Genomic DNA, 12,955 nt, shown 5'->3' with positions numbered 1-12,955 from the left:
GCCGAACGAGTCCCAAACCCAATATCCACCCTGTTCTTTCCTCTGTCGGAGCCCATCTCCAAACCATCCAAGACAAAGAAATAAATAAATAGATAAAATAACAGCAAAAGGGGAAAAAAGAAAAAGAAAAAAAATAAAGTTCCCTTCCGCCATCTTCCACGGGCCCCACTGAATCTTCTGCTCATTGCCTCCCTTGGCCGTAGCCGTGCGCAAACGGGTATCCGCGCTCATACGCACCCCCCCGATTCCCACTATCTCCTCCTTCTCCTCCGCCAGTCGCCCCCGCCGCCGCTGCCGTCACGGCGGCTCTGCAATCGTCGCACGGGTCGCCGAGCACGATGGTGGCCCAGATGTGGCGCTCGCCGCACGGGTTCTGGATCAGCGAGGCCGGGTCGCAGAAGGCGGCGAAGGAGAATTGCGTGTGCTTGCACGCGTGCTGATGGGCGTAGTAGCGGCACATATTCCCTTACTTGCCTCTGGTTTTGCCTTATTGGGGCTGAAACAATTATTAAAGAGAGGGAGGGGGGGGGATAAGCGTGTCGTACCTCCGCTGGTCGCGGCAAGATGGTTGAGGATCACAGAAGGGTGTTGCAGACTGACTTTCAGGATCGCGGGAAGGGAGCAAGTGAAGAGACGGCTAGTTGAAAGAGATTCTCAGACATTCCCTCCAATACTGTTGGCTGGCCAGGCTGGATGAGATAATCCCCCGGCTGACTCTGGGGCTCACGGGACAAGGCCGACTCATATACCACGAGACGGGCGATTGCTCACAGAGCACAAAACACAGAAACATGAAGTGAGTACGGCTGGGGAAAAGTGACACCGATCAAAGCTGAAATCGAGCTGCAGCATGTCTCGCCTCAATCGCGCATCGTCGCGTCGCCCCATATTCCAGCTGCTTATTGCTTGCATTGTCCATCCGACAGGCATCTGGCTTCTACAAGTCGCAGCCTCAGCACCACCCTCCATCTTGGGCGACACGCGGCCCTAACGGTCCGAGCTGATCAAACCCTGTGACACAGAGTGCGAGGTTACAGATGACAACCCTCAAAACTTGCAAGATGAGAGCACCCATATGCTTCTACTTGCAGTGCTCTCCCACAAGCGGTCGGCGAGAGTCGGAACGGGGCACGTGTGCCACCGTCCGTCGTCTCTGGCCGCTGGGATACTCGGAGCTCGTGGGTGTTGTTGTTGATCTGACCGGGCGGACTCGACAGACACAAGGCGTGTGTGTTTCGGAGGCGCAGCCTCAAAACCTCCAAGGCCCAACGTCACGACGTGACTTTTTTTTTTTCAGGTCGCAACACGGCGAAGGCAACGCGGTCGTGAGACTAAGCCTCCGGCTCTCTGAATGGACACCAACCTGAGCACGCTCTGCCAAGAAAATGGCCCCAAGGCGCCGAGAAAACGCGTTGCTCTTATAGGGCTGCAGGTTGAGGGCAGATGACGCCGTGTAACGGCCGTCGTGTGCCATTCTCGTGATCGGGCCGCGTGGGCTGGACAGCCGGCTGGTCCGAGCAAGTCGTTCGTTCGGCTGCTCGACGACCTTGATGCGTAAAAGAGGGCCCAAACTCTACGAATGCGGGCTCGCGTCGAGGCTGACGAGGCTGGCTAAGCGGCTGAATAAAAAAGAAAAACCCACTGTGATGCTTGTACTGTTGGTTAGCGTAACGAACTAAATTGTATGTAGGTTAAGTTACTTGTATCGGTCACCGCTACGGAGTACCGATTGACCGATTGATTGATCGGTTAGTTAGCTAGTTTTTGCCACTATGGGGAGACAGCCAGCTTTCATGTATTTGCTCACCGCCAGTTCGTTTCCTGTTTCTTTCGACCGCACGCAAGCGGCAGCCCGCGCCGAGCTGTCAGGCATAATCAGAGGTCAATCTCAACCTGCTACGCGGCCTGTTGTGGGAGGGCGGCCGCATGTTGAAGGCCAGGCGCGCTGATTGCCGTGGGTGGTTGTCACTCGCACCAATTAGCGTAGTGGATAAGGTCCGGATTACACTACACTAGTGTGGAGAGGGTACGGAATACGGATTAGTGTAAGCCATCTACGGAGAAGCGTTGAATGTGCGATGGCTGAAAATCAACTCCTTGTGCGTCCTGGGTAATGAGCCCTTTTCGCGTACGCAGGAATGCATGGAATAATGCCGGGCTTCATTCGGTGTGTATGTACTCTGAGTATGTACTGTAGCTCTGTATCCGTATATACCGTGTAGTTAAGCAAGAGAAGCTTGGCACCTTGACCGGGTGCACAAGTAAGCCCTTGCCGAGCAAAATTCGATCCAGTTTGCCATGATCTCACACAAGCGGGTCACTCAAAGGTAACTGGGTACCTAGTCAACCCGGTACCTTCCATTAACTTGTACGGAGACCGACTCCCTCGACAGCCGCTCACTGCTTGCAACCTCACCCTCTTTCCTTCCATCCCATCGCCTCTCGTCAACTCCTCGACTTTGAGACACAGTCGGCGCCTACCGGCACGTGCAAGCGCCCCAGATTCGCTTCCGCCATGCATCGCGCCTGACGGCGTCTCGCGCGTCTCGATTGTCATCCTGCCATGTTCCGCTGCAACTCCCCAAAGTCTCCAGTCGCTACCGCTGTCCCCGCCCCGGATGGAGCCGTGGGGCTTGCAGCATGCATCCCCAGTGATTGAGGGCGGTGGACAACTCATCCTGCAGCGGCGCGGCATTGCAAGCCCGCCAACGGCTTCCATTCGTTTTGTCCCCCATCAAGGCGAGACCGGCCCGTCATTTCTCGTGCTCATTGTCCTATGACATTGTCGCTCCTTTCCGATTTCAATCTCGATTCCGTCCATTGACGGCGAGTTTCACTTCTTGCATTGTGCGCGCGTGCGCCTGCATCATTCAACGCGCTAAGCCGGCCGCCGAGTCGGGTCGTTGTTGATTTGTTCGAGCATCATCGAAGCCACTAAACACAGTTCCAACGCTCATCCCACTTGACCTTGCCCCAGGCCAGCGGGTCCCCCCCCTTGTCTCTCGCTCGTTCATGCATGGATGAGACCCTCGCTGAGCCCTGCTTATTGCTGCACGTCCGCTTAAGACATCTCTTAACCCCAGACTCGGGCGCAGCAGTCGCCGCATACACATTCTTCGATCTTGTTTACTTTTGCTTTGGCCTCTCTCTAGCTGGCATCACGGGCAGCCTACCATCGAGATCTCGCTCCGAGCCCGGCTCCGGGCATGACCAGCGCCGCTAATTGACCCACCCGTGGCCTCGAATCGGCTTCAGGCCTGCTTTCAGACGCTGTCGCATCTTCCGAGCTCCACCGCGGCGCGCATCTCCCAGCCACCCCACCGGAGCAACATCGAGTTGGATTCATCGAGCTCATTTGTGCACTTCCTCTCCGAAAAACCAGAGGACAGGGTACCAAGTGCCCTGGTCGGGCATTTTTAGGCAAGGTGGCAACCATTCGCGCAGATTGCCGGCGACTTTCCAGAACCTCTCGTGTTCTGTCCTTGTGAAAGTCTGGAGGGGAGAAGAGCTCGGGTGTTCTTTCATCTCAACCTCCCGGTCAGAAAACATCACAAGCTCGCCCACTTGGCCGCGCGTAACCCAAGGTCGCCGCCATGCCCTGCGTCATCATCCACGCATCCATCGCCTCACATTCCCAGCCTCGAATCCCCTCCAGGTTGACCTTTTAACCTTTTGAACACGGGTGGTCCGGTCCTCCGTGGGCGCTGATTTGCTCGTCGATTGGCCGTCCGCCCTGTGCGAAATTGCCGCTTCAAGGTCAATCGACCGTCTCACTGTATTATATTGGTCAGTTTGTCCCCCAATTGCTCAAGCTGTTTGCCGTTCCCAAGTATTCTGATGATCCCTACCCCAGTCCTGTGCAACCGGCCCTGACCATAAGGCCGACCGCAATTCAAGCTGAAATCGGCGCTCCCGATGCAGCGGCGGATAAGACCGACCAGGGTTCACTCGTTTGAGTATCTGTTGTTGAGAAGTTGGTTGGGCTTGCCGCGCACTTTGAGGGCGGTCAGTCTTCAGCGTCGTTTGTTCCGGTTCTTACCAAGCCTCTTGCCCCTTCCGCTCCCACCGCGACCGTCCGTACCGTTCTGCGGCGTCGCACCTCCATGGCTTCCTCCGACATCGACCAGAAGTTTCTTGGCAGGCTTGCCAAGGCAGTCGAGCACGACAACCCCCTCCTCGCGTCGGTCTTGTTTCGAATCCTGGGCCTGTCCATCAGCCTGTCGGCCCAACTGATCAAGGCACGGAAACAGCGGTGGCAAGATGCCTCTCAAGCAGCAGCAGCGCTAGATCTGACCTGCCACATTGTCTGGCTGTCCCGAGAAGGACTAGTCTTGCTCCAGCAATACGTTCTACCCATGGTTGGCAATTATGTCGAGCTCAAAGTGCTGGCGTACAAGCTGCGTGCCTCGTTCTACCACGTCTTCGTCCTCTTTCACAACACCCCGCCCGTCTCTACCATGGGCGTCCACACTCCCGAGGCGCAATCGACATCGGCCGTATCCGGCCCGTCGCCACGCGCCGACAAGGGGAAAGGGGTCGCCAGGGATGACCACGACGAGACATCGGGCAAGGGTGGGCCGGTAGCACCGCCTCCAGGGTTCGGCCCAGCGCCGCCAACAGCCTTTCTGATGAAGCCGGGCGACTATCTCCCAGAAGCACACCGATATTTCCGCGAAGCCGTCCAGCTAGCCGACCAGTTGTTGTGGGGCTCGCACTCGCTCCGCCTGTCTGTCAAGACCGAGTACGCCGCCTTTCTGTACGAATGTGTCCATGACGCCGAGGCCAGCCGCAAGGTCGCCAAGGATACCATCGCGGAGGTTTATGAGGCCACCGAGGGCATCGATAACGACATGTTCAACGACGCATGCGAGCTTGTCACCGTTCTTGGGAAGATGATGAAGCGCGGGCTGGGGCCATCAAGTACAACTGTCCGGAGTAAAGCGGCACACGGTGGCTCAGGCTCGGGGACGAGCCATGGGGCGGCGGCGCCACAGGTAGAGCACCAGCACCAACACCAGCAGCAGGGCGAGCAGGGGGGAGCGCCGCCGGGAATGATATAGTATCAGCCCTAGCCGAACCACGGCCGGGCGGACGAGTCACCACACTCTCGACGGAAATGCTCGGCGGGCGAGCCCTCTAAGTACGCTTCTTCCCGGACTCGGCCGTACGTCGAGAACGAGCCGACCTTCATCTCTCCCCTCTCAGGCGCCCTCAAATACGAACCGACCCGCTGTACGTCGCCAGGATCCGTCCTGGACGTGTATATACACGTATTATATGCATGGGCCCGGTCTACAAACTTAAAGCGATATATCTCCCAGCCCCTCTCGCACGATCTAATTCTGCGCATTCTCCCTGTTTCTCCGAGGGAAAGGAGCGTCTTCTTTTACTTCTCCTTTTGCTTCATGATACCCGAAACGTCCGTGGCAAGGCGACGGTGTCTGTGTTTTTCCGGCTGACTTGGGCTGCGTGTTTACTATCTGGTGTTACGGGAAAAGCTCGAGGCGGGTCGGCTTCTGACCGACTGGCCAAGGAGGTTTCCAAGCCCTTGTGCGAAATGCGAGTATTATATTGTAGTTGCCTTTTGAATGAATGGGGGGCATTGCCCCCCCCCCCCCCCCCCTTTTCTTTTTCCATACCGAAAACCATGGCCGTGACTGCTCCTGGACGTCAGACGAAGCAACACAGACAAGCATTTCCGGAGGCCGAAGGTTCCTACTTTCACTGCCTAGGTGATAAGGACGGGCGTGATAGCACACACAAGCACAAGAACCCTAAACCTTCTCATCTCACTGCCCCTGAAATACCATTGAATGTAAACAAAACCCCTTCTCCAGTCTCCCGATCCCCGTGCTCAAGCCCAGACCTGAACCCTTCTTTCCTCTCCTCTTCCATTACATCCGACACAGTAGCAAGCTAATAATACCTGCCCAGGTACCACCGCGACACCCCGGCTGGCAGCTTCACCGGGTTTCGATTTCCTAGTCTTTGTCCTTGCCCTGATCTGGCTCCATGAAGGGGTCCTTCCCTTCACCTCTCTCACCGCCCAGCTCTGCCATGAACTTCCTCCTCACGTTGCTATGTCCTTTTTCAATTCACTGAGCTTTTCTCCTCTTACATGCACTCTAATTAATAGAGCACACACTATCGGAAGTGTGTTGCAAACGATTCCGAAGGCGGGTTGAAGAGCGTTCAGATAATATAAATGGCACATCAGGTGGAAACGTGCTGCGTGGTGAGTTTCAATGATGGTAGCGGGTGCAATGTCTCGATTGTTGTTTAAAACAACAATGGCGTATAGGCTGCTTTCCTGCTGCAGGTAGCAATGAGTAAGGTAACGAATGACTACGAGTCACACCATAGAATCAGCAGAGTGGGCGGCCGAATACCTGTTAGGCACCAGAAAGACATTCTTCTGAATGGGAACCCTGCATTCAGTTCTGTCAGGCCTAGTCTGTGATGCATCGCATTGCTTCCTGCCATGGGGTGCGAGTGAAGATACTCGCTTAGGTCGCCAGACCGCGTAATTAGACCCCGTCTCGCAAACTGTTCGTGCCCATCAAATCAGCCTTGCATCCGAGACAGAGCGAGCAGTATACGAGCATGTGACCAGAGGGAAGCGTCTAAATCATGTGGCAACATTTGGTTTGACAGTGGCAGTGATGAGATGATCACAGAGTTGGGGCATGTCCGCAAGAGCCATGCTTGAGGAACGCCCGATGTGCTCGCGTCGGAAGCACAGTCAGTGAAGGTTGCCTTTTTATCCTTATTTCCGAGGAAGCATCACACCTTGCATTTCACATCGTACGGTGAAAAGAAAAGAATAAACTGACTAAGGTCGTGCCGCTATGGCATGCTGGCTCGTACCTTCCATAGGTACTTACTTGGCTTATCCAGTTACCCAATTGATCTGACAGCGGAAAGCGCAGGACAAACCGATGAAGTCAGCTCTCGGAGGACCACCTAACAGACCTTCTCCAGAACTAACTTGGCTACGTACTTTAACTGATCACTCTCTCGAGTTCTAATTTGAATTCTACTCTTGCCCATCATGGTGCTACACTGGCTGCAGCAAATTCTTGAGACCAAGCTGAAGCCCTTAGGCCGCGGAGGTGTGCTGCTAAAAGTCGCACCACGAGGCCTGCTGAGTCAGCATTTGAGTACCTGATATAGGGGGCTTCCTTATCTTTTTCCAGGTACCCGAAGTCGGCGAAACGAAGCCTTTGCACACTGAGATGATTGAAAATGGAGTTTGAGTCTCTCGGCCAGAATTACGCAACAGCCATCAGGCTGATCGATGAGGCCCATGCGGCGGATCCTCGGACAGTGCCCGGCGACGACGGGCCGGTGCCGTATGAGCTGCACTACGCTCGGAAAATGACTCGCTGGCTGGGCCTGCGTGAACCTGCCGCGTCTCCGGCGTTGCAGCTCGCCTGCCGGGCGCAGCACTTTCGTCGGTATGTCCTGCCTCCCTTTTTTTTTTCTTTTTCTTTTCTTCCCCTTCGCTTTCCCCGACCTGTTGCAGCAAACCCGGCTTGCTCACAACGGCATGGCCAGCTGGGAGCTGCCCCGCTCGAGCTATCCTATGACGCGCGCCGGCTATCTCACCTGGCGCGCAAAGCAGAAGGCGCAGGCCGCCGCACAGGTCGCCGAGCTGCTGTCTTCGTCGGCCGACATCCAGCCGCCGCTGCCCCCCGAGGAGGTCGAGCGCGTGGCAGCGCTGGTGCGAAAGGAGGACCTCAAGAACAACGACGAGACCCAGGCGCTCGAGGATGTGGCCTGCCTCGTCTTCCTGGACGATCAGTTTGACGAGTTTGAGAAGAAGAGCGAAATTGACGAGGAGAAGATGGTGGGCATCCTGCGCAAGACGTGGGCCAAGATGACCGAGAAGGGCAGGGAACTGGCATTGGGCATGGAGCTCAGCGAACGGGCAAAGGCTTTGATCGGGAAGGCACTGGAAAGCGAGAATCAATCTTAAGTCCGGTCTTGGGCGTCCATGTCGTTCCATCAACCACTTGCTTGCTTCATTCACCTGGGAGCTTCTTTTCTACTCCAACTACACTCCTCGCCCCTGTTCCGGGGGGGCCGGCAACCCGGCTGCCGATCCATGGTTTTGCGCATGCCGATGGCCCCGCCCTCGGTGTAACTCGCCCCGAGATCGCCCCATCCTTGCGACCTCCCGTCCCCCGGCCCGGCCAGTGTGTCGGGAGGGGGCAAACACAAGAGACAAAGAATCGAATTCCTGTCCAGGCTGGAGAAAGCAGTTCGTTTTCTCTGCCTGACCGGGCCTCCCGTGGCTTGTTGACAATGTCACAAACAATCTCCCCCTCGGAGCTCTCCAGCCACAACACCGTCAGCTCCCTCTGGATTGCCATAGACGGCCTGGTGTACGACTTGACCGAGTTCGCCCCAACTCACCCCGGCGGTCTGTCCGTCCTCCTCGAGCACGCGGGCAAAGATGGCACAGAGGCCTACCACGCCGTTCACTCTCCTTCCCTGCTTCGGTCCAATCTCCCGGTCTCCAAATGCCTCGGCCGTCTCTCCTCGCCGCTCCCGGCGTCCTCGCCCTCTCGGCCGTCCCCGGCCCCTAAACCCCCCTTATCCAGTCTGATCTCCGTCCATGACTTCCGCCAGGCTGCCCACACCTTCCTCCCGCCCAAGACCCTCGCCTTCGTCTCGTCGGCCGCTACCGACTGCCACACCCACGGTCGCAACAGCTCCGCCTACTCCGACATCACCCTCCGCCCGCGCGTCCTCGTCGACGTGTCCGCCCCGGTGTCCCTCGAGACCACCATCCTCGGCCAGCGCGTAGCCTCTCCGATCTTCGTCGCCCCGACCTCCCTCGGCAAGACGGTCCATCCGGAAGGCGAGCGCGAGATCGCCCGCGCCTGCAAGGAGCTGGGCGGCGTCGCCCAGGTCGTCAGCACCAGCGCCAGCTTCTCCGTCTCCGACGTCGTCCAGGCGGCGCTCGACCACCCCTTCCCACCAGCAGCAGCAGCAGGAGCAGCAGCAGCCGGGGATCCCGGCGCGGAACCCCCCAACGTGCCCGTCTTCCTGCAGCTCTACGTCGACAAGCACGCGCCCAACACCGAAGCCCTGCTCGCATCCCTCACCTCCCCCGACCCTGCCGACCCCGCCGCAGCCAGCAAGATCAAAGCCGTCTTCCTCACCGTCGACGCCCCCGTCCCGGGTAAGCGCGAGGCCGACGAGCGCGTCCCCGTCCCCGTCCCCACCCCGGCGGCGGCAGCGGCAACCACCACCACCACAACCACCACCAGCACCACCACCACGACGACCCCGATGGCCACCCAGCTGAGCCCGACTGCCGACTCGTCCGGCGCCGCCCTGGGCCGCCTCATGGCGTCGTACATCTCGCCCTCGCTCTCGTGGGAGTCGACGGTGCCCTGGCTGCGGCGGCGGCTGCCGCGGTCGGTACCGCTCGTGATCAAGGGGATCCAGACGGCGGCGGACGCGGTGCGGGCGGCGCGGGCGGGCGCGGACGGCATCGTGGTGTCCAACCACGGCGGGCGGAGCCTGGACACGGCCCCCGCGACGGTGCTCGTGCTCCTCGAGCTGCAGCGCTGCTGCCCCTGGGTGTTTGAGCGCCTCGAGGTCTTTGTCGACGGCGGCGTCGCCCGCGGCACCGACGTCTTCAAGGCCCTGTGCCTCGGCGCCAGGGGCGTCGGCGTCGGCCGCGCCGTCCTGTACGGGCTGGGGTACGGCAAGGACGGGGTCAAGAGGGTCTTGGAGAGTGAGTTGTTACTACCTACCTACCTACCTACCTACCTACCTACCTACCTACCTAACCTATCTTGCCGTTTCCTTGACTTCCCTTGGATGTGCAGACAGCAGGCAAAGAAAATAACTAACAAAAAAAAACAGTACTCAATGCCGAGCTGGTGACCACCATGAAGATGTGTGGTGTCACCAAGCTCGACGAATTACACCCCGGGCTGTTGAACACACGGGCCGTTGACCATCTCGTGCCAGACAGTCTGAGCGAGGATCATCCGTACGCAAAATGGAGAAGGAGCAAGATCTAGATCTAGGGAGTCACGGCCCGAATATTTTGGTCCATGGAGGTGATCTTCAGTTCAAGATTCTCGTGACGGTTCTGCGTAGTCTCCTCCCGAGAAATAAAAAAAGGGTCCTTGCCTGGACCGATGATGGCTCAAAGCTTGACAGGTGCAAGCTCGAAGGAACATGTCTTGAGGCACTGCAAGCCTCTCGATCAGAAGCCGAGCTAGTATTAGTCACATGAGATTAGTGTATGCCTGCCAGATCCCATGAGCATTACCCAGTCGTGAGAGAACGGTCTCGCTGTGCAATATCCAATACCCAAGAAAGAGCGCAAAGACGATGCCTCCACTGACCAGGACAATCCCCGCGCAGCTCAGCCCTGCAGCTCTCTCAATTCCCCATCCCCTCTCGTCACCGGCAGCTCAACGGGTGCAGGCCCCTGCTGATCAGCCCCATACGCTTGCGGGTGCTGCTGTTGCTGCGGGAAAACCCCTCCAGCTTGCATTGTCGGCGAAGCCGCGCTGGGCGAGACGTTGCCATACCCATGCTGTCCATACTGCTGCTGCTGTCCCTGGGGCGGAGGCGACGGCGTGCTGTGATGGGCGTCGTAGTTGCCAAACGACGAAGGGGCCGGCGGCGAACCCGGCGGCGAGCTCCCCGTCGCAGTTTTCTGGTCGTATGCCGAGGGGCCGTATGGGGCAGAGGTGGTGCCGCCGTTCGATTGGGCTATGCTTGCGCGGGGATCGAAGCCTCCTGCAGCCGCGCCGCCCGCTCCATAGTATGCCTGTGGGGGCATCTGGGACATGTGCGGGTCGTAATGCGGCTGGCCACCGGCGGCTGGGGGAGCGGGTGGCGGGTGGATGACGCCAGCTGCGGCGGCGGCATTCTTCTGCTTGTTGCGCTGGCGCAGTAGCACCCAGACGACGAGGATAATCAAGGCGATCGCACCCAGACCGCCTACGACACCGCCAACAATGGCACCGACGGGAGTGTCGGGATCTGGATCAGGAGGAACCGGGGTGGTGGTGGAGCTGGACGAGGAAGAGGTCGACGTTGAAGAGTCGGACGAGGTTGATGTGGACGAAGTGTCGAAAAAGGTGGTCGAGGATTCCGATGTGCTTGAGGACGACGTGCGGGAGGTGTCGAGCGGTGTGTACCAAACTTTACCTGTGCCAGCAGCCACGGCACAACCGAGCAAAGTGTAACCAGTGAAGACCCGGTCTTGATAGATATAGGTGGTGCAATGCTGTCCTACAGTGTTAGCCCGTGTCATTGAGCATTGGGCCAGCGAGAGCCGCCCTGGGCCATGAAAATGAGGAATTGAGATAAGGAAAGGGGAAGCGAACCGGGTAGCTCGAGTCTCCGCTGTGACGAGTCTGTCAGCATGAGGGCATGTCAATTTGACCGGGACAGGCAGACATACCACCACCGGGTAAGGCCATTGTTTGTCGAGTAGCGTTTGCTGTCCGTATAGTCGTAGCACACGGTTGGAATCAGGCAGTCCGATATCTCTCCTTCATCGCAGCAGCCGATGTGGGAATTGATCGAGTTGTACACACAACTGGCGGTTGTAGAGCACCATAACGAGGCGGCTGTTCGGTGTTAGTCTACATAGATGTTACGTATGTACATACATGCACGGTACCATAGTGTACCATAGTTACGAGGTACACTGAGAACCCGAGGTGGACTCACTGAAGACTCCGCTGACGAAGCCGCACGTATTGTCAGTCGCGCCGCGGGCCTCCAGAGCTTTCCTTAACCTTGAAGTCTCTGGGGCAGCTGTAGGCATGGGCGGGTTAATGTCGAGTGCGCCCATGAAGCCAAGCTGCGTCTCCTGGGCGGGAACCCATCTCGGGTCGTCGTCGCTCCACTTCAGCGCTTTGGCGTCGATCAGACCAACAGCACAGCTCAAGGCTGCGCAGCCGAGCGCCCTCTTCATGACTGGAACGCCGTAGGGAAGAGAGCGCGAGAGCGCGCGATAAGCTCCGTGTTCAGCGAGGGGGAGGGGGAAGAGGAGGAGAAGGAGGGAACAACAGCGGGAGAATGGGTACCTCCCCAGTCAAGAGACCCAAGATACATGAGGGAACCGGGGATGTGGGCTCATCGCAACGGCTGCGTCCCGCTTTTGAGGGCCTGCTCCATGAGGCTCTGCTAGTCCAGGTCAGGCCCTGAGCTGAACGCCAGGCCCATTCGACCATCAGGGACGAGCCGGTGTCATTGGTGGGCGTGGCACGCCGTGTTGCCGGGGAGTGGACATACTTAGTCCGTATTTGTACCGCTTACTAGTAGACGAAAAGGGTCAATAACGCGACGGATACACTAGGGGGTCGTGGAGCTCGGAAGCCATGAGCACCTCAAGACGCACAGTCATGCCGCCACCACGACGTCTACTGTCTTCCGCCTTTGTCCGTCTGTCTTGTGTTCGCAGTTAACAGTCTGCCATTTTCCATCAATTGAACCTTCGTGTACTCAAACAGTCGCCCGCGTCCACAGTGGCCTGGTCCTTTCGTCGCAACGCTGCTCTCTGGAGACCGAACTCTGCCGATCAGCCGTAAGCCACTCGCTTCCACTAGCCGGGAATTTTGGAGGGGGAGAAAGCAAAGAAAAGACGTGGGTGACTACACTAGCGATTTAGCCCAACGGGGACACCGGTGGCGCCCAGCGCGGGGAGTGCTGAGATCTTGGCGCCAGACAAGCCGTCTACTACAGACGCTTGGCCGCGTTCGTCAAGGATGTGCTGGGTTACATGCATTCGTCGGGCGAGGCTGAGGACCGAAAAAGAACTTTTGGAGGCAGACTGGCGGAGGGAGACCGGTTAGCGGAGCTGGGATCCAAAGTCGTTCTTGGCCTCGACGAGCAGGAATGGCACTAAGCCGAAAGTGAAGGGTTGATGCTTGCTTCGATCTAAAATAAGGACGGAACAATATTCTGG

The 12,955-nt window shown here is 58.0% G+C and overlaps 5 protein-coding genes across 5 annotated transcripts; 3 read left to right on the top strand and 2 right to left on the bottom strand.

Annotated features, from left to right (window-relative positions):
- Positions 1 to 181: 181 nt before the first annotated feature.
- Positions 182 to 460, bottom strand: MYCTH_48424 (uncharacterized protein; the record flags this gene model as incomplete). Its single annotated transcript, XM_003661392.1, has 1 exon — positions 182 to 460. The coding sequence occupies one exon, from the start codon at positions 458 to 460 to the stop codon at positions 182 to 184; it is 279 nt and encodes a 92-aa protein (XP_003661440.1).
- Positions 461 to 4,103: 3,643 nt separating this feature from the next.
- MYCTH_2057198 (uncharacterized protein) lies at positions 4,104 to 5,060 on the top strand (the record flags this gene model as incomplete). Its single annotated transcript, XM_003661391.1, has 1 exon — positions 4,104 to 5,060. The coding sequence occupies one exon, from the start codon at positions 4,104 to 4,106 to the stop codon at positions 5,058 to 5,060; it is 957 nt and encodes a 318-aa protein (XP_003661439.1).
- Positions 5,061 to 7,136: 2,076 nt separating this feature from the next.
- MYCTH_2300820 (uncharacterized protein) lies at positions 7,137 to 8,213 on the top strand. The gene is made up of 2 exons (XM_003661390.1): positions 7,137 to 7,457; positions 7,558 to 8,213. The coding sequence occupies exons 1-2, from the start codon at positions 7,378 to 7,380 to the stop codon at positions 7,976 to 7,978; spliced, it is 501 nt and encodes a 166-aa protein (XP_003661438.1). The 5' UTR covers positions 7,137 to 7,377; the 3' UTR covers positions 7,979 to 8,213.
- Position 8,214: 1 nt separating this feature from the next.
- On the top strand, positions 8,215 to 10,218 carry MYCTH_2300817 (uncharacterized protein). The gene is made up of 2 exons (XM_003661389.1): positions 8,215 to 9,751; positions 9,883 to 10,218. The coding sequence occupies exons 1-2, from the start codon at positions 8,308 to 8,310 to the stop codon at positions 10,041 to 10,043; spliced, it is 1,605 nt and encodes a 534-aa protein (XP_003661437.1). The 5' UTR covers positions 8,215 to 8,307; the 3' UTR covers positions 10,044 to 10,218.
- On the bottom strand, positions 10,149 to 12,183 carry MYCTH_2300813 (uncharacterized protein). The gene is made up of 4 exons (XM_003661388.1): positions 11,716 to 12,183; positions 11,444 to 11,612; positions 11,367 to 11,385; positions 10,149 to 11,266 (listed from the first exon to the last, which is right to left on the bottom strand). Exons 1-4 carry the CDS (start codon positions 11,960 to 11,962, stop codon positions 10,394 to 10,396), a joined length of 1,308 nt encoding a protein of 435 aa, XP_003661436.1. The 5' UTR covers positions 11,963 to 12,183; the 3' UTR covers positions 10,149 to 10,393.
- Positions 12,184 to 12,955: the final 772 nt, after the last annotated feature.

The sequence above is a fragment of the Thermothelomyces thermophilus genome, chromosome 2 (assembly GCF_000226095.1).
Source record: "Thermothelomyces thermophilus ATCC 42464 chromosome 2, complete sequence".
Lineage (NCBI taxonomy): Eukaryota > Fungi > Ascomycota > Sordariomycetes > Sordariales > Chaetomiaceae > Thermothelomyces > Thermothelomyces thermophilus.
Note: the sequence above shows the minus strand (reverse complement) of the source record. Positions and strands in the feature narration are given on the sequence as shown.